Source organism: Pholis gunnellus (assembly GCF_910591455.1).
Source record: "Pholis gunnellus genome assembly, chromosome: 16".
Lineage (NCBI taxonomy): Eukaryota > Metazoa > Chordata > Actinopteri > Perciformes > Pholidae > Pholis > Pholis gunnellus.
The window spans coordinates 13,586,956-13,606,530 of NC_136543.1; the positions used below are offsets into that span (position 1 = coordinate 13,586,956).

General features: G+C 44.5%; 1 protein-coding gene across 1 annotated transcript; it reads left to right on the plus strand.

Moving 5' to 3' along the window:
- Positions 1-3,952: 3,952 nt before the first annotated feature.
- rftn1a (raftlin, lipid raft linker 1a) lies at positions 3,953-18,784 on the plus strand (the record flags this gene model as incomplete). The annotated part of the gene is made up of 9 exons (XM_079175626.1): positions 3,953-4,100; positions 10,433-10,616; positions 13,171-13,279; positions 15,293-16,049; positions 16,160-16,363; positions 17,080-17,189; positions 17,428-17,531; positions 17,978-18,053; positions 18,362-18,784. 9 exons carry the CDS (start codon positions 3,953-3,955, stop codon positions 18,782-18,784), a joined length of 2,115 nt encoding a protein of 704 aa, XP_079031752.1.
- Between the last annotated feature and the right edge of the window lie 791 nt (positions 18,785-19,575).

The window sequence follows — 19,575 nt, forward strand, 5'->3', positions numbered from 1 at the left end:
AAATGGAACACAACCAGTAATGACTGTATATTATAAGCAGCAAAACAAACCTTACACTCTTCCTCAAGTGGCATGCATAAGGTGTAGTCAACAATGATGTCAGAGAGTCTGAGCCTTTTGGTAACCGCTCACTCAAGACCCTGAAATAGTAAAATATCTATAATCTTTCTTCAACTCATCTGTTTGTGGCAATCACACTGGTTACAGTCTTGCTGAAAAAAGCCCAGTGAGAAAATCAGCCCTAATAAACCTATTTACTCTGACCTCCACCCGTGTGACATTTTGCTGAATGTCACATGACGTCTTTCATTGGCCCCCTATCGTTAATGCTAATGCGGATTTGTTAAGAACATAATTCATAGGAGGCAGTGATTTGGAGACACATATGTAAAGAGGAGCGTAGCATTTCCTCTGCTAAGCTCACCATTATTGGGATGCTTCAAAGTGCATTACCACACGTATACCGTGACCACAGAAAATACTGATTGGCTGGCAGATGAAAATATTATATTGGGACTAGTGATACCGTTAAATCGGCCAGTATATCGGCCTATTATTGGCTTAGTGCAGCTTTTAAATATGGGTGTCTATAGCGGCTTATAAATAACAAGACATTGCAGTTCAGAAAAATTTAGATCTGTTTTAGGTCATTGAGAAACCGTGTCATTATTGCTTGCTTATTTCTCATCACAACAGCTGTTGCTACCTGTAGCTAGTCAGCACAGTAGTAGATTATGATAAGTGGATTTAAATATACATTTATCATACGTATCAAATGTGAATTGTAGCCCCCCATAGTTAATTTTCCCCAAGCCTGTGTGTGTCTGCAGGTCTCCCTCTGCAGCCCCCCCCCCCCCCCCCCCCCGAGTGGTGCGGGAGGTGGCAGAGCAGAGCAGTGGCAAAGCGCAGACGGATTACGCTCTCGTGTAAATCCGCTGTCATTTCAAAACGCTCGGTTACAAGAGATTCTCTAATGAGAAGCCCTCTGCTTCTCCCTGTCTATCTTCCTCTTCACTCCATTCTCTCGCTGTCTCTCGTTTCTTTTATCCGTCTCTCTCCCTCCCGCCTCTCTCCCCGTTAAATTGCTGTTTTTGCTGTCAAGGCCTTTTTTCCGTCTGTGTGTTTGTGTCAGAGCAAGTAAGAGATTCTGTTTGAAGTCAACATATAGAGAAAAAGGCCTCATGTGTTGCGAAAAAAGGCAGTGAGTCTCGAAGGCACTGGAGTCTATCCGGTACTACAACCACCTTTGTTTTGTATTCAGTGTTGAGTCCAATTACAGAGATCTGTTTCTAAACCGAGCAGACAGAGTTCAGCGATTTAAACTGAGGCCTTTTGTTTCAAAGCAGAACCGTCAGCGTACAGTATAAAGGATGATGAGATGTTGGATCAAACAGTAGAGCTGTAGGCTAATCAAGACCAAGACTAAAAACCAATCAGTTTTATTTGAGAGCAATAAAACCACCTGCCACTGGCAAAATAGTAAGCGAGTTATTTCAAATTGTTTTGATTTCTTTTAGCGCTGCATTATGCATAAAGACATTTGTGAAAATTTTGATAATTTGCATTGGGGTAGGGTAGAAAGTGTATTAAAACATGAGAGCTGAGGAAGTGGAACGAAGGAAAGACTCGCTGATGCAAGGATGCAAATAACTCTCCACAGACATTCCTGTCTTTCCCTATATGCTGCTCTTCACATCCCCATTGTCAAATAGCCATCATCATCATCCTCTTTTGACCACATTTTTCTCCTCCATCCTATATGCTCCACCCTTGACCCCCTTTTTTCCTAACCAGCCAGAGATTAAGTCAGCTAAACATCCCCGCATCAAGCGGCCCCATGTCCTCTTGCAGACAGAGCGTATTAAAGCACAGCCCTGGAGGGAAAATATTTGGGAGTGGATCTGCATGCTCCAACTTAGTCATAACCCATAACCTAGGCCGGCTGTCTGTCTGCAGACATTGTAATAGTTTTAGGCTCGGCAGGGGAGCACTTTGGCTGCGAATTTGTGCCCTCAGACAGAAGGACTGGATAGACAGCGGGGAGGATGGAGAGGGCTGAAGGGAGTGTGGAGGGATATAACGTAGCAGTATAATGTAAAGACGGGGAGGACAGAGGAAGGTAGAAACGGACATTGATGAATTAAAACACAGAATCAAGAGAGTACAGTTTGTGGAAGGGATTAAAGTGGCGAGACTGGGGGGGAAGTTGAGGAAATAAAATTGGAGAGATGAGAGTGCAAGTAAAAGTCAGGATTAACTGATAATGAAATAGGGAATGTCGGGAGTTAGATGGAAAAAAAGAGAGAGAATGACAGAACTGACTTGATTACTGTCAGACTAATCAAGGCCATTGTACCGGTAGAAAGAAGGGAGCTGTCCTAATCAAGGATGGCGGACAGAAGCAGAGCAGAGGCCAAAGACAAAGAGGTGATTAAGGCGTGGGTCATACAAGAGCAGGGAATTGAGTGATGACACATTGAAGAGCTAATGGTGTGAGAGTTTAAGAGGTCAAGAGGAGAGAGGAAAGTGGTGGAAGGAATTATCGAAGACTCTCTCGCTCTCCTTCTCCTGCTCCCGAAGCGTCACCAGCGCGTCTCTCCTCGTTTGTCCCCATTATGAAAGAGCACGCAGTATTGAAAGAATAATGACTCTTAATGGCTTGTTCTTTGCAAAATTTAAGAAGACAGAATGTACTGTCTCGAGACAGATGAGGTATGAAAATGTATCGTAGATCACCCTTTGTAACCTTTCGAAATGCACGTAGCATGCAATCAAAGCTGTAAGTCACCAAACGTGCACGCGCGCACACACACTTACACACACCAGGCTTAATGTCTGTCTGTTAAGATCGTTAGCCGAGTTAATGTCTCTGCACCTGGCCCAATGGGAGTTACAGTACTGTGGCATTCTCCATGCTCCCTAAACAGATACAGAGATGCAGATATAGACCTGCCTCCGGGGAAGACATGCGCACGAACACACACACACACACTCGCACTAACAGTCACCGCGTGGCTCTTACAAGCCGTGGCAGACGGGGATATTAGGTGCAAGTGTGGTGATGGTTTGAGGGTACCGACGCCGTCACATCTGATTAGCTTGACAATATTTGGATTCGCCCTTTTTTTTGTTCTCTTGTCCTTTACCCCTCTCCTCCTCCTCTCCTTTCTACCCTCCACCCATTTGTCATTCCAACCCAACTAATTTCCCCCCAAAACCACTACTCCACTTCTTGTTTTTTCTTTCTATGCAACTCAAATACTTGGGTCTAAATTGCCTGTTGAAATTCAGGAGGATTTAAAAGGAAATTTCATGGTCTCTCCAAATCGTGTTTCCAATCAGCTACCCTTGAGGTTTACCTACCGGTCCTTACACAGTCTGAACAATAGTCTTACAATAACATAGATTTCTTTGGGCTTCAAGGCCACCCTTGGATCAACATATAAATGGGTTAGCAGTAAAACATGTTTAGTGTCTCTCCTCCTCTCCTCTCCTCTCCCCGTCTATCTAGTCTCATGTCGCTTTGCTTGACAGGGCAGGAAATCAGTCTCATTTCTGCTTTAATTCGTTCTGATCAAACATGTCGCTCCCAATCAGCCCTATTTCATTAGGAGATGCCCGTATCACAGCCCACCAAGCAGGTAATGGCTGACACTTTCATATTTCAGTTTTATTGCAGCATGTGTGTTTGTGAGAGAGAGAGAGAGAGTTAGATACACACATTATTTCCCACAGCTTGAGCTTGCACGTGAGCAATAACATTCAGACCTGTGTGTGATTATCACGCACTATTGGAAGTGTTAATGTGTTGTGTATATTTAGAAACTCTATCAATTTCATGTCTGCCACTCGAGTCTTTGTTACCACCCTCCTCTGTTCTTGTCTTTTCATCACTTTGGGAACACTTTTTTCCTCTCCTCTCCCCTCCTCTCCTCTCCTCTCTCACAGAGTTATGGGGTGTAGGCTTCCTAAATTGCAGAAGGCAGAAGAGAGGCGAAGCCCGGGCAATATCTACTCCACCCTTCGACGGCCACAGGTGGAGACTAAAGTGGGCGTGGCATACACCTACCACTTCCTGGATTTCCTGTTGGGGAAAGAAGGTATGGATAAGATTATCCATGTAATGTCAATCCTTTCTGTATAACTAAGGGTGCATTTCCCCATTGATGTGCAACGTTTTTCCTTTGTCCTTTTTGGGCTGGGCTCTTGAAACCCAGTGAGACGTGAACTTGACTTCTCCCACACTTGCATATTTGAAATAGTCATGTGTTACTTTTTTTTCATAATCTTGTAACACTTCTCTGTCAGAGATGATGGACAGGAAAAATATGGATGGCAATCTTGCAATGTAACCATTTTGTTTTATAGCTTTAACAGGGACAGATACATGTTTTATTTATGGTCATCTATTCTTTTATGGCCTTTTATCATATTCCCTCCATGTCTAAGATGATTGATGATAACACGGATGATCTTGGCAAAGTGAAACCAAAGCCGTCCTGGCAAATTAATGAACAATTAAACAAATATCGTAGCATCCATATCTTATACGCTATTTTATGCAGACGAATCCCACAATGCAGTGCTCCTAAGGCGACAAAATGATGATGAATCATTAGCGTCTGAAATCCGTCACAGTACAGTACCTTCCTGATGTTTTATGTACTGCAGTGAACAGTGAATGAGTGAGCGATGGACGAGGCGATTTCAGAAACGGCTCAAATGAAAAGAACCAATCTTGTCATTAGATGCAGCAGAGCTGATTCACATTTTCCCCCAGTTCCACTCTAGCGGGGGAAACAAGCTCCGAGGAATGTGTCTTCACATTTGGCCGTAATTCAAAGGAATTGTTTTGACTGAGCACCTTGTTCTTTTTAGAAGTGTGGTTGTCCACTTCAGTTTTCTGTTAAACCCTGCTCTGCGTCGTCATCCTGAACTCCGAGTGTTTGTGCGTTCCACTCATAAAATAGCCGCTTTAACCAGTTAAAATTAAATGTTTAGGTCAGCAACTCTGCGGAACTGTGTGTGTGTCTGTGTGTGTGTGTTTTTCATACTGTAAGTATCTTCAGGGCGAAAAGTGGCTTATAAGCTGAAGTTGTGTCTTTGTGCGGCTCCTGTTGCAGAGAGTTCAAAGAGTTCTCCAAATCTCCGATTCAGCTATATTGTGCACGCTAAAGCCATGCCCTCCAACTTCCCCCCTGCCTCTCCCATCGCACAATGACAATACACTAAACCTGATGTGTGTTACTTTGAATCGTGTGTGTGTGTTTTTGTGAATATGAAAAATAATGTGCCTGATATCATGTGGGTGGGTGGCTGTGTGTTTGTTTGTGTGTGCGTGTGTATGCATGCTTGCGGCGTCTTGAGAATGTTTGATGAGAATCCTCTAGAGGCATCTGGTTTCTAAAAATACTAATTCTACCATTGTGTTGGTGTGGACTGTGAAGAGATAGAAGGAAGGGAGGGACGGAGCGAGGGAGAAGAGAGGCGAGGAGGAGGAGAAACAGATAGTGTTAAAGCGGATATAAAAAAAAAAAAATCACCTCTTTTCCCTTATGGCTTAATGTTGCTACAAGTCTGCTCTGTGCTCTCCATCACTCGACGAGCTGAAGCAGGTGCAAGTAGCTCACTGAAGTCCTTTATTTTGTAGAGGAGTTTCCAAATGCAACACTGTAACAGAAGACAGCAGGCAGAATGCCACAGCCAAGTGGCAATGGTCTGCTTGCCAGTCGGCTTCATTTTCTGCCAGCCCTATTATGTTTGGCAAATTGGTGAGGCTGTAGTTGTTGGCTGAGAGAGAGATCTGGCAACTCCAAATGGTGCTGGTGACCAAAACAGACAATAGACATGAGGATTGCTCGTCTTTCTCTTTGCTGACGGCAGGAGCAGATAAATTGTCTAATCGCACGGGCAGCAGCGGCACGCACACATACTGTCGATAGAGAAAGACCACACACACACACACACATACACAGCGATGGCGGCTCATTCACGATCACATAACACACTTTATAGCTCTTAGTCAACAGAGTTAGTGTTATCTTTCAACCGACAGGCAGGTCATTTATATGGTAAAACTCACTGACGCCACCTGAGCTGCTTAAGATGGGTATACTCTATTTTAGGATAAACATAGCTACTGTGAATTGATTGTGTGTCTTCGTATGTGTGTGTAAGTGGGTGGGTGTATGCCTGTCTCTCTCTCTCTCTCTCTCTCTCCTCCATTTGTGATCGAGAGACCAAGAGAAGTGAAGGATTCCTGAAGGATTATCTGATTGTTTGTGGAGATTGAGAGACCTCATTCCCAGCAAGGGGATTTATTTGTATTTGTGTGTGTCCATGTGTCCATGTGTGTGTGTGTGTGTGTGTGTGTGTGTGTGTGTGTGAGGCAGATAGAAGAATCTGTATGTCAGTCCATGACATTGAGGAAAGCCACGGTCAAATCCATGCTTTAATTCAATTTGGCTTCCATTAGTGATATTATTTCCCTGCCAGCGTGACTTGACGACTCCTACACAGTAATGAAAAACAAATATATTTTTCCCGGTGCCCCTCTGAGATATGTGAGACTAGGTGGCTGTTTATTAAACTCAGTTGTGTTCTCAGGAAGAGGAGCTTAATGCTGAGAATGAAGAGGAGTACAGTGCGGTTTGTAACCACGTGACCTTTGACTTGCGAGTGATGAAACCAGAAACGGTGCCGCTGATAATAAAGCGTCAGCCTTCGTTTCATGAGCTTTGCTCTAACTGCAGCAGTGCTTTAGCTGAAAGATATTTCCGTGTGACTAAGCCCAACTTACTCACTCTGGGTCAGAGCGACCCTGTGGTGAATACGGGGAGGATGAGAAAAAATATGTTCGATATTTCTGGCATTTGGCCTTTGCTTCTCACATGGACCATTTATTTGATTTTCAGCTCCAAGCCAATGTCTTTTTCAACAGAATTGTCTAATTAGTCTCTAATCACCAATCTGCTTCACCCTGACACCTTTACAGTAAATTCCATGATCTTCATCATTCCCATTTTAAAACTAATTGGTTACCTTGACATGAACGTAGAGAAATGTAACAGCCAGGTGTGACATTTTAACCCTCCTTTGTGCCGAAGCTGTGCTCCGATAATGAGCAGAAGAAACGCAAGGAGGCGGATAGCATGAACGGGAAAGGGTTAGAGCAAAGTAGAAGGGAGGGCAAATAAAGTCACGGAGTTGTAACAGAAGGTGACAGAACGAACGGCGGCGTAAAAACCAGAGATACCGGCGAGCGTTAGTCAGGTCTGTAGCGAGGAGGGAAGCGGAGTGTCTCGAGAGCGAGGAGGTGTGAGAACGAGCGAGCGGGAGTCAGGAGTCGTGAGGATGTGTGAGGAAGTAAGTTAGGTGTGATGCTGCGTGACTAACGCTGGTCTCTGCAGCAGACAGCGAGGAGCTTGAACGCCGCTGATGACTTTCTGCCGCCCTGCAGAGACGGAGACCCACTCGGCTCATTAAAACTTACAACATGTGCCTAATGCTCAGCAGTGGGCGTGGGCATGTGTGTTTGCGTGGCCTTTTGCTCCTGTATACCTGTGGGGAAAGGTTATTGTGACTGGAGGTGTACAGTACAGTCTGTGCTCATGTGTAACAACACTCGAAGGCTCTGCTAAATAGCTCCTCTGCTGACAAAAGACCGATATACTTTTGCTGCCTGACACACTTTTCCAGGCATACTCATTTTCTTTCTTTCCTGAAAGATTGTTGAAACTGTTGATCTGACTTCAAACCATTTTTCTTGATAATTCCTATACGCAGTTTCAGTCTTATTGGCTTGAGAGAAAAGCAAAGATGGCAGAGAGCATTCGCAGCATCACACGTTCATGTGTACTGTATGCGCCTGAAGTGACACACTGTCGTCTCCTGCTTGTACTGTACTTGCAAGCCAGTCTTGTCAGACATTTCCTGTGAAGCGGGCCTTCTGATCAGACCCCATTTTGACGAAGCTCAGACGCTGACCAACAACTCTCACAGCCCGTGGGTGCATTCCCAAAAGCAGTGGGGAGCTCCTGGCTCCAGGAAGCTGGTTATTTTATAGTCAGTGTTTTGGCACATATCCTCGCCTAAAAAACTCTGCAAGTCATTAGAAGGCTATTTAAATAAACGTGAACCTCCAGCAAGCATAGGGATAAGCCTCTAGGGTGGCTGTGAGTAATCCCCATGCATCACCTAGCAGGCTTAGTGCAAAAACTCTTTCTTTCTTCACAGGCGAAAAAGAAAGATGGCCCATGCACGCTGACTGAGATCAGAAATTCTGGGATTTTGTACAAGGAATTAATAAGTCCTTTCAAGCGGCTACAGGAAGGGGATGACTCTCACACCCCGAATGCAGCTTGTGAAATCCAGGGTCAAAAGTGAAGGCGTCGCTCACGACACGCGCGACGGCTGCGATGTGGTCAAAGCTCAATGGTGGAGACGGAAATAGCAGAGCGGGGGATCAACAGCCGAACAGCTGCTCGGCAGCATCTTGTGTCCGTTAAACAATGCGCCCTTGGGTGTCTGTATCTCCCTTTACGGACACGCATGTATTAATGCAAATGTTCCCACTCATGTCCTCTCTCTCTCTCTCACTCTCTATCACACACACACACACACACAGGCCGACTTCCACTTCTTCTTAACTTCTCCGACCCTCATAGTCACAAAAACACTCATCCCACATCTCCAACTCCCTTAAACGTACATGCATTTTGCACATAACGCTCCCTGCCCTCACTAGCTGCCACTATAAAACTCCACCCGGCATTTCTGCCCCATAGCGGTTCCCATGTTCCCAATCTGTGGCGGAATTTGCAGCCTCCCTTTAAATCCCACTGTGGCAGACAGTATAAATGAAGTCGCTTCCCAGCCCAAAGCACTGCGTAACACCCTAATAACTTCTGTATGCCTTGCCTGAATTAGCTGCGATGCCTTGCCCGCGTCTTGTCGGTGGCTGAGTGCCAGCCGTGCACAGCTAATGAAGGCTAATGACTGTTTACGGTGACAGGATCGTTGTTATCCACCCCACCCCAGTCTCCAGTTGTTGTTATTATTATTATCATTATCATCAGTGTACTGCTTTTGATAAGTCCCCACAGACACCCGTTTAAGTGTTTGCTTGATGAAAGTCTCTCCTGGTTGCAGACAGTTATGCCAAGATGATGTGATGGTCGGATTTTCTCAGGGAGTTTTTTTGTTTTCCTCCCATTGTTTCACTGAGATGGGAGTGTGCGTTCATGTGCTTGTGTCCCTTGCATGCTGGCCAGCCTCTCACATGTGTGTGTACGTGTGAACACGCCAGATGATGGAGAACAAATTGAAAATGAGATGGCTTGCACATCTTCTTTTTTTTTTTTTCCTGTGTGTGTGTGTGTGTGTGTACGCGTGTTTGTGTGTGTCTAGTTAATTTATTCAGGTTATTTTCTCTGCTCCAGACCCATGCAAATGAGATTGAATGAGAGAGGATGACAAGCATTCAGGCACAAACAGACAGCCTCATTTTTCTCTCTCTCTCTCTCTCTCTCTGCTAACTGCCTCTCTCTTTCTGTGTCTCCCTTTTCTTCACTTCTCTCATCTCATTTTCCACGCTCCTCTCTCTTTCTCTCTCTCTCTCTCTCACACACACACCTGGCTTCACTCAGCGATACAGAAACACACAGCCGAACGTGCACGTGTCCCCTTAAAAGCCCGTGAAAAGAGCTGGAGCGTCACTACAATGCACCGACCCTGCGAGGGCGGTCCACGCAAACATTGCGCTGTCCCTTTGCGGATTTGCTGTGACAGTTTGCTCCCATTCGATAAGCTCCTCTAACCATTTTCCACTGAAGTAAAGGTTTTATTTTTCTCCATTGTGTCATAAGGAGAAACCGGCTCTGCGTTAGCGATTGCTGCTAATACCACACAGCCAAGCAGGCAATGTGATAGCATTGTCTTTACAACCTTCTGATGCATGTGTGTGTGAGCATTTTTGACTGTATTCAACTGCTTGTTAGTGCAAGCGAAAATGTGTTAGTCTGTGTCTGTGATATGGATGAGTGTGTGTGTGTGTTTCGAAAAGCGCACTTTCCAGCGTGCGTTTGCATGTATCTCTTCGCATGTGTGTTTTCCAAAAGGCCAGGCTGCTGGTGACAGTGAGGCTAATAGTTCTGGTGTAATTAGTTTCAGATTTAGCGTGAAGATGCCATGTGTTGTTGTTCAGGGGGAATTATCATAATGGAACATGCTCCGTCTTTGTTTCTTCACACCCTTTCCCCTCTCCCCCCCCCCTATCTTTTTTTCTTCCCTCTTCCTCTTTGTTCCAGCTTTTCTTTTTTTTTTCCACTTCTAAATTCCTTTCTACTATTTTTTCTCCTGCCTCTTTTGCAACCTGTCATGTCCATGTCTTTGACCATTTCCCATTTCCCTCCCCTCTCACCTGTTCCTCCAGAGGTGCCGGTGTCATCGGTGCTTTGTCTCTCCTCGGTCAGAGAGCTGCCGGTTCAGGTCCGGGAACTCTACGCGCAGGGTTTCGTCCTGGTCGCCGTCCACCCGTTTGTCCATCCCTGCGGCCCAAGTCACGCGCACATCCAGCGCCAGCTGCACCGGGCCGTGCTGGTCCGAGAGACGCCAAGGTACACAAACTAAACACACGCTTGTCTTCAGCGCGAGTGCCACCTTTTATAGAATAAAACAGTTTTCACTCTTAAGGATCTATGTAGCAGATTGATTCAAATGACATGATTACTTTGCAGCCAGATGTAGACAGTAGTTAGAAGGTAGCAGCCTTTTGCAACTTCATTGTTTTGACATGGAAGCCAACTGAGACCCATTACCACGAGCAGGATTCTGCACCTCACCTCCTTCTCTTGATGTGAAATTAATTGCAGATGAGTCAGCCACAAAAAATGTCTAACTTTAGCTCACCGTCCCAATTCTTTCCCTTTTGACTATACATGATACTATACTATACTGTTTGACTACACTGCACTCTGTGTATCTGCTTCTGTAACCCAGTTATTCTCTGGTGAAAATTACTAATATTAAATATTTGAGCAGATCATTATTTGCATTCCTCCCTGCTATCAGCGCTGGTACAGCAAGCAAGCTGAGCTTTATTCTCAGCATCTCATCGTGGAAGTTACTGACAGATTTGCTCCAAACAGAAACCATATGCTACATGCAGAGACCTCTTAAGTCTGATTGGTAGATTCATTTGTAGCTCCATTGTGATTTGGGTCTTAAATAATATAGTTTTTTTTCCATTTTTGGCCTAGTTTTGTCTCAGGTCACATCTCAGGTTTTCAAGAAACAGGAAGTTCTTATTACAAGTCATTCATACTTATTTTTCCTCAATTCCTCATAATAGCATTTAGCCATGCAAGCAGCATCCAGACTGAAATATCTCAAACTATGGGATGGATTTCCTCATTCATGTTTTCCAGAGGATAAATCCTGATGACTTTGATAATCCCCTGACTTATTTTTTTTTTTTTAGTTTTCAGTTATCCAGTGAACTATATCAACATCTACCTCATTGGCACAACATTTGGTACAGACAGTAATTTCCCCCTCAGTTTGAATTGTAATAACTTTGGTGATCCCCTTAACTTTTCATCTAGCGCCATATTCTGGTCAAAAATGTTTATTTGGTCCAATTATTTGGTTTATGACCGAATACTAACTAATGATGTTTCCATCATTCTCAGCTGTACTTTGTTCTTATTGCTAGCTAGCAAATGTTAGCATACTAACATGCTGAGCTGACATGGAGAACATGATTAACATACCTGCTAAACGTCAGCATGTTATCATTGTGAGCATGTTAGCATGCTGATGTTAGCATTTAGCTCAAAGCAACACTGTGCCAAATCCAGCCTCATCCAAGCATGGTTGTGGACTCTTAAGTCGTCTTCATTTGCTATTAATGGTATTTTAACCAAATATTTATACTTGCTTATACAAATTATTTAGAGATAAAGTACCCTAAAACTCAAAGGAATTGAATATCATTGTAACACTTTACATACCAAATGTGAGTTATTTACAATACATGAAATGATCCACACTCTCTCCAACATATCTGACATCATCTTACTGAACTTTAGGATAATTTGGATGAAGAAATGTATCTATTGTATAGAGATGGGGACCCCTGTGGTCACGCAGACAACCATGGTCACACATGGTTGAACCTTCCATACACTTACTCTTCTTAATTAAAAGAATGACTTTGCTTAGCCTACAGTTTTGGGGCATCCTCCTGTGTTCAGTGTACTCTTTGTAATGGGAACTCAAGGAATAGCTTATTGTATACTCTCTCACACACACACACACACACACACACACACACACACACACTCTAGTGCACAGGCAGGTGCCGGGCTGCTCCTTTGATGCCCCTCCTGCCAAGTGGTCCTGCTGCTTCCTGGCTCCTGGCACCTGTCACCGTGGAGACGGCTGATTGCATCATCAGCGCTCGCCAGAGGGGAACGGCACGCTGAAAGAGAGAAACCATCTCTCCATCCTTTCATCTGCTTTCTTCAGTGATGGCCGTCCTCTCCCCCCCTTTTTCTTTTGTCCTCCTCACCCCCCTCCGTCCCCTTTAACTCCGCCTTTTATCTCCCCATCACCGCCATCCCCTTTCATCAAAAACCCTAAAAATGAAAGAAACCAAATCTGACAGATCTACTGTTTCAAATCTAGCTGAGAATGTCGCTCACGCCTCAGAGCACAAGATATTACTACGGCCTTCCCACTGACCTCAATCCAAATCTGAAGAGGCGTATCTGAATACTCCTTTTATGATCGTGTCTCGCAGTGGGAGCAGAAGGAAATTCAGTCCCTCTCTCTGTCTAATAAGTCTATTGTGATGGTGGTGAATGTGTGCTTCCCTTAAATGGAAAATTCAGACTGTACCAGAACTTGCATTATGTTTCTGCTGTGATCATTCTGGGTCAATGAGCATGTCTGCCACAATCTCGTTTAGACTGTAATGTTACTGGGTGATGGAACTGCTCCGGTGATAATGGACAAGAAGCAAACTGAAATGAAACGTAATGTTGTAACGGTTCGATCACATTTGACGTTTTCTGGTTCATAGGAGCAGAATTGAACTGAACCAAATGACATACGACGGATGCTTTATACTGAATATTTGTTTAAATACTTTCATTTCTCACCCTACAGTTCAGAGAAAAGCCAACTGAGGTGGGCAAGACATCGTCTGGAGACAGATGTGTGCGTGGCAGGTCATCAGGCTGCTGACCCAGAGGTGATCCAGAGCTATGTCAAGAGGGTGAGTTCAGTATTTTGCAATCAATTAAACTACATATTATGTGGAGGGGGTAAAACATACTTTAAAAATAAATGTAATAGGATCTTTGTGCACCATGTCTGTAATGATGAGGTACATATGCAGGGTAGACGGCTTAATATTGCTAGAATAACTTCAAGGAAAGGCCTTTATATCTACACTTATTTGTGTGAGTGTACTAGGGATTCACCCATCTGACTTTTTTTCCCCAATACTGATTCCTATACTTGCAGGTATTATTTAACTGCAGGTGCAGCTCTGACACCAGCGCTCTTTTTGTCAGTTTTCTAAGGTGTCGTGAGCCAAAGGGAATGTCGTGGTGCTAAAAACAAACTTGGTGTCAGTTGGTGTTGAAGACTACGAGTTTGAAAATGAAAAGAATCTGGGGGTGTGGCATTAGAAAGAAGTGAGTTTAGCAGACCTCTGTAGCCCCCTCCTCATCTCTGCTTGAGGCTAGTGGCTGAAGGCTACATTAGCCGCTGCTAAAGTAGTACAACACGCCTGAGTTTCCAACATCTCAGTGCATTGCTGGTGATGTAGGTGGCAGGAATATGTGGAATAAAAAAAAACACATACATTTCTTTTTTTTTAAGTTGTCTGTTATTATAATAATAATAAGTAAGTGAACACTTTAAAAAAAAGAAAAGATCTAAATAGAATCCGCCCCTCCTTGCTGCTCAGTCTCCATACTTGTACTCGTGTGTGCCTCTCATGTTGGTGCAACACTGGTGTGACAGTGAAGGGAACATTATGAGACTTAAAGGGCTACAGGCAACTGCCTTTAATTGCCTGTCTTTGCCATATGGTAACTCTGCCTCTAAAAAATAATAGATGGAGGAGGAAAATAAATCAGAAAAACACTCTAGATTCCCACTAGTTGCTGCTCTTGTGCCACTGCGCACTATCCTGTAACTAGGAAACAAAAGGAGGAGCGTTATAATGAACGGAAGGTCACAGAAGTTATGGTAAACTATAATGAGACTTGACCCTAAGATACCCTGCCAACCACAGCATCGTCACTGGCATTTATCAGCTGTGAAACTCACTTTTAGTCTCTGTGCTCATGAATTCTGCAACAGTGCCACAATGGGAAATGAAAATGTGCTCTATTGAATAGATTTGCATCTGAACACACATGGAGCACAAAGGGAAACCTGATTGGATGGAAATGCACATCACTGAATATAATGTGATGGGCTTCGGCAGCGTGATATGAATAACCAATCAGATCACAAGCTGCCAGAGAGAGTTCGAGATAAGAACCCAGGAGCGGTACCAGGCAGACAGAGTGACAGCCTGGTTGTGTAGGTGTGTGTGTGTTCAAGTGTGTGTTCAGTTTTGATATTCTATACTTCTACTTCTCCTGCACTCGCTATCCCACCCACTCTCAATCTGTCTCCGGACACACTCATCAGATAAACCGGCGTGACTTTGTGTAATTGTGAGTGTGTCGGATGGTAATAGAGAGACTGTTAATATATGTGATGTGTGTGTGTATGTGTGCGTGTGCGTGGATGGATGAGTGAAGTGTCAGAAGTAGTGGGGTAATGGAGGAAGATGCGTCTCATTATTGTTTGGTGGTAGTTTGCAATCTGATTTATCTCCCGTTGAGCCTGTCTAAAGCTGTCATCCCAAATATCAACTGACAATTAACCGCCAGAGCTCCGTGGTAGAGAGCGGCACACGCACACACGCGCGTACACACACGCGTACACACACACGGCTGCGTTGAGATAATGAGGTCCTTTTGTCATTTGAATATTTGATCTTTGCAGATGATTAGGTAGGTTGTTATTTTGCAGAATATCTACTCTGCGTGCGTCAGCCTATGTTTGTGTGTAAATGAGGCTTTGTTTGTCTGACTATACATAGACTGTGCACATTTATTTGTGCTGCTGTGAATGACGTCCTTTTTATATTTATGCACCAGTCAAATCTTTTCTAATATAGTTTATTGTGTGTGTGTGTGTTTGTGTATGCATGCTACACTTACAGATCCAGGATGTAGCAGAGCAAGGAGTGATGTTCGTGGGCTTTCTCCAGCAGCCGGGTGGAGGACCCAGCTACTTGGGGCACTGGGATCCTGAAGAGCTGTCCTCCTTGCATTCAAGCCCTTCACCCATACATCGACACCCCTTCAGCGCCAACAACAGCCCAACGGACCCCATAGAACCACATCATAATGACGCAGAACCTGACCATCACCCCTTTGAACCTCAAGAGTTCGACCATGAAGGTGTAGAAAATAACACACAGCACCACAAGCCAAAAGAACCGGACTTCAGCCCGCTGAAACCCGTACAGGAGTTAGAGCTTCACCGAGAAGAGTCCAATGAGCAAATCCAGACCTTACAGATCAGCCTCAAAGAGTCACTAGAATCAGCAAACCAACCCCAAAATCACAGCAAACCCAGTGTAGACACAGTTCAGTGGGGTTTAAATCAAAACCCAACAGACGCCCATGGGAACCAGGGGTGTCCCAGCTCTCCAGAAGCTGCTGGTATAATCAGACAGACTCTACCAGACCTCAAAGAATCCACAGAGACACATTTGAACCTTTCCAACCAGAGAGACAGACAAAGTTCAAGCTCCGACAGCTGGCACAGCTCTCCAGAACTGGACGGAAACCACGAAAGAAAGTCCAGCTTCACAGATGGTCGGAGCCGATTGACGACGCACAACAACAACAACCATATCCGGCTCAAGAGTTCAGAGAAAGAGAAGAATGCAACTTCACCACCAGCGCAGGGTGGTAAGTAACCCGTTTCCTGTTTGTACGTGGGGTCAGTGGACAAATCATCATAATGCAAAGTTCTATTTGGCGTCTTTATTTGTGGATTGTTTTTATTTGTGTGCCTTTAGGGATGCAGCTCTTTGCCTTGTACAACCACACAGGGGAGCTGAACACTTCTCTGAGGTTCTACTCACTCAGGGTGCCACTGTTGGTACAAAAGGAAGCCGGGCTAATCACGGAAGTTGACACACACTGGCTCGACCACATGACTCAGCATTTCACCAGCGGTGCGCACCTCATCGACGGGTTTTTCCACCTCGGAGATGATAACGGTGTGTGTCATGGCCATAGCAGTGAACTACTACTACTGCTGATGATGATGTGATTTTAAGTCAGGCATTTAGAGCCTGTAAAATCGGAATAAAGTGGCAAATGTACCATGAAGTGAGCAACTTTAATCTAGGCAGCATGAGTATCAATTTAGACCCAGTGGCGCAGCTAAATTAAGTCTTGGTCATTGGTTTTCCTGAAAACAGCTACATGCTGCGGCTGGACACAAGGTTGATGAGATCAGTAAGATTGAACCAAAACAGTGAAGTCGAAGGCCTGAAAGAAGCTCAAAAGTTCTGTAAATCTACAAGGAACTGCAGAGATGGGTGACAAGTATCTGTGGGTTCACCACTTTGACATAGTTATTTGATCTATTAATATGAACATATTGATAATTGCAGCTTTGAAGCATCTGTTCCACCGTACCTCCTCACCTTTCACTGGTTCTTGGCAAGAGGAAACCGCTGCTCTGGCTGTAGATCTGTGCTCTGCTGCTGGGTAATGGATGATATGCATGGACTGACGTGCCATAAATCCACGGCTTATACTATAAGTCACTGTTCAGTCACCCATGCAATAAGTCGGCTTAAGCCAAAGGGAACAGGGGATCAATAGTGAGAGATTGGAGAGTGGAGATGAGCTTGTAACTCCTGTCTGACTCACATACGTCCTCCTCTGTTTATCTGACTCTGTCTCTTAATTTGTCCCGCTCCTCCAGACAATGGGGTTTCATCTGTGGATAGTGTGTTCATCTTCCAGAGCTCTGCAGAGGAGACCGCAAACGCCTCCTACGATGCCATCGTGGTTGAGCAGTGGACCGTTGTTGATGTGGGTCTTTTGAGTTTTTAATACTCTGGTGAAGATGTGCACTTTGAGAAATCCTTTGTGACTGAAGTCTTAAGCTCTTCCCTGTCAAACATTACATAAGAGTGGAGATGAAGGAAAGTAGCGTGTGTGCTTGTGGCTGAGCTTACATTTGCCTACCTGCACTTGGGTACTGTGCTTTCTTTTTTCTTCCCCTGCACTGTACTGTATGTGTCTGAGTGCTTTTCTGTCTCATGTCCAGGGTGTCGTGGTGAAGACGGACTACATCCCCTTGCTCCAGTCTCTGGCTCCGTATGGATGGAGGCTGATGTGTGTGTTACCCACACCAATTGTCAAGACAAACAGGTACAGAACTACACCCCCAAGATACCGCCGTTAACAACCATAAACTCACCTGTCCTCTGCTTTCTCTTCACATTCCATCACTTTGAATAACACAGCTCACCTGCGTGCTGCTTTGTTGATTTTAGAGTCATTATTCTTTTGTCTTAAACACTTTCATTCTTTGGGGGATGAGGACTGACAGCGTAGCTTAAAAAAAAAACAGGACAGGTGGTTCGAGATCTGACAAATCACCGTCACATGCTCATCTCTACATGAAACCGCTTTAGAAATCCGACGGAGCCGCAAACAAAAACACAGTCGCTGATGTGCTGTTGTCTTGTAACCTGTCACTTTACCAACCGCGGAGAACAGACACCTGATTTCAATGAAAGTAGCGACATGCGAGCGCCTCAGATTATAACATAATAGGTAACGGTAGTAAAAGTGCTGCTCCCTTCCTTCTGCAGTGACGGGAGTTTGTCGACCAAGCAAATCCTCTTCCTTCAGAGACCCGTTTTGCAGCGCAAGAGAAACGACTTCAAGGTTTGTTTCCCCTTTGTCTTCCATCTTTGTAGCAAATCTGTCACTTGTGTCTGTTGTGCCTTTAGGCTACGTGCTTTATGTCACAGAAGGTGCCATTAAAAAGTTGTACTAAATATGGGATGTACAGCAAATTTGAAGCCGCTCAGGAAAAGTCTAATAATAGGCGAAGAGTCGACAGTACACTGTACAGGAAAGAGGCATCAACGAAGGAGGCTTTGTTGTGGTTTTGGCAGGTGTCTGGAGAGATGGAAAGAAAAAGACACGGCACTAAGTGCAAAACTGTCTCACACACATCTATTTGTTTTCAGATGCTGAACCTCAGGGGTCGCAGCAAGGCGAAGAAAAAATCTACTGGAGAAACGCAAGAAGAGAGAGAGAACATGTCCCCACTGATGGAGACAGAGATGGACAGGTTGAGGAGAAACACAAGAGAGGAGGAGGAGGAGGAGGAAGAAGAAGAGGGGAGGAAGAGCAGGGACAGCGGAAGGAGCGAAGGCGCGAGCCTTCAGAAAGGTGGAGAGGAGCCGGACGAGGACGCGCGGCATCAAAGGGGCTTCTCGTACCTTTCAGGGAGCAGGGCTTCCGTTGAGGAAGAGGAAACGGACATTGATAACATCCCTCCGCAGTCGGAGAGATGGACATATGTGTGTCAGAGGGATGACGGAGGGGTCAAGGAGGAGCTGAAGACGGAGGAGCGCATCAAACAGCAGCTGTTTTCCGGCGTCTGTTGACACATTGGGCACAAAGCAGGCGAGGAGGAGCTGAGGCCTGAAAAGTTTACAAAAAAAAAATGCCTTTTAAAATAACTTGGTTGATCGGGATTTTTCTTTTTTGTTCCAACCCAGATGTGGTCGGTCATACCGACTATACTAGTCGTCGTGTGCTGTTAACCTTCGCTTCAGTCCGCTCTGTTGCGAGTCTTTGAGGTTGTAGCTCCCATGTTCGGGAAAGTGTTGTGCAGTTCTCTGCTTTGGGTCAGTGTCGCTATTTGATGTATTCTTATATAAAAAGAAACAGTTCAAGGCTAATTAGAGTACAACCAAGAGCAAGTCTCCAGTCCAAGCATTTGGTGTTATTTTCTTGTGTTTTACTTCTTTCTTGTAATAGGACTGTTAAAAAGGTTTTTTTCAAGCAATTTCAAGGGGCTCACTGTATTTTTATATAAAGTATATTATTTCAAATAGAGACAAGAGGGGGAAAACTTGACACCAGGTTTGTAGTAAATTGCATTAGAGCCTGACTGATACACGCATTGGCCAATTATAGCTTAACACAGACTTGTAGAGGTATCGGCTTAAATAATTAACTATGAAATTGCATTACAGACATTTGTCTTTCGTCCTTGTTAAATACTTTACTGTTTATTTTCAAATATTTAATTGAATGCACTGTTGATCACATCTTAGATGAACATTTTTAATAAGGATCTCTTAAATATGGTAGTAAGAAAAATGTATTACAGTTAAAAATCCTGTTGGTATCGGGCAGCCTCTACACCGCATTGAGATATTAGATGCTACAA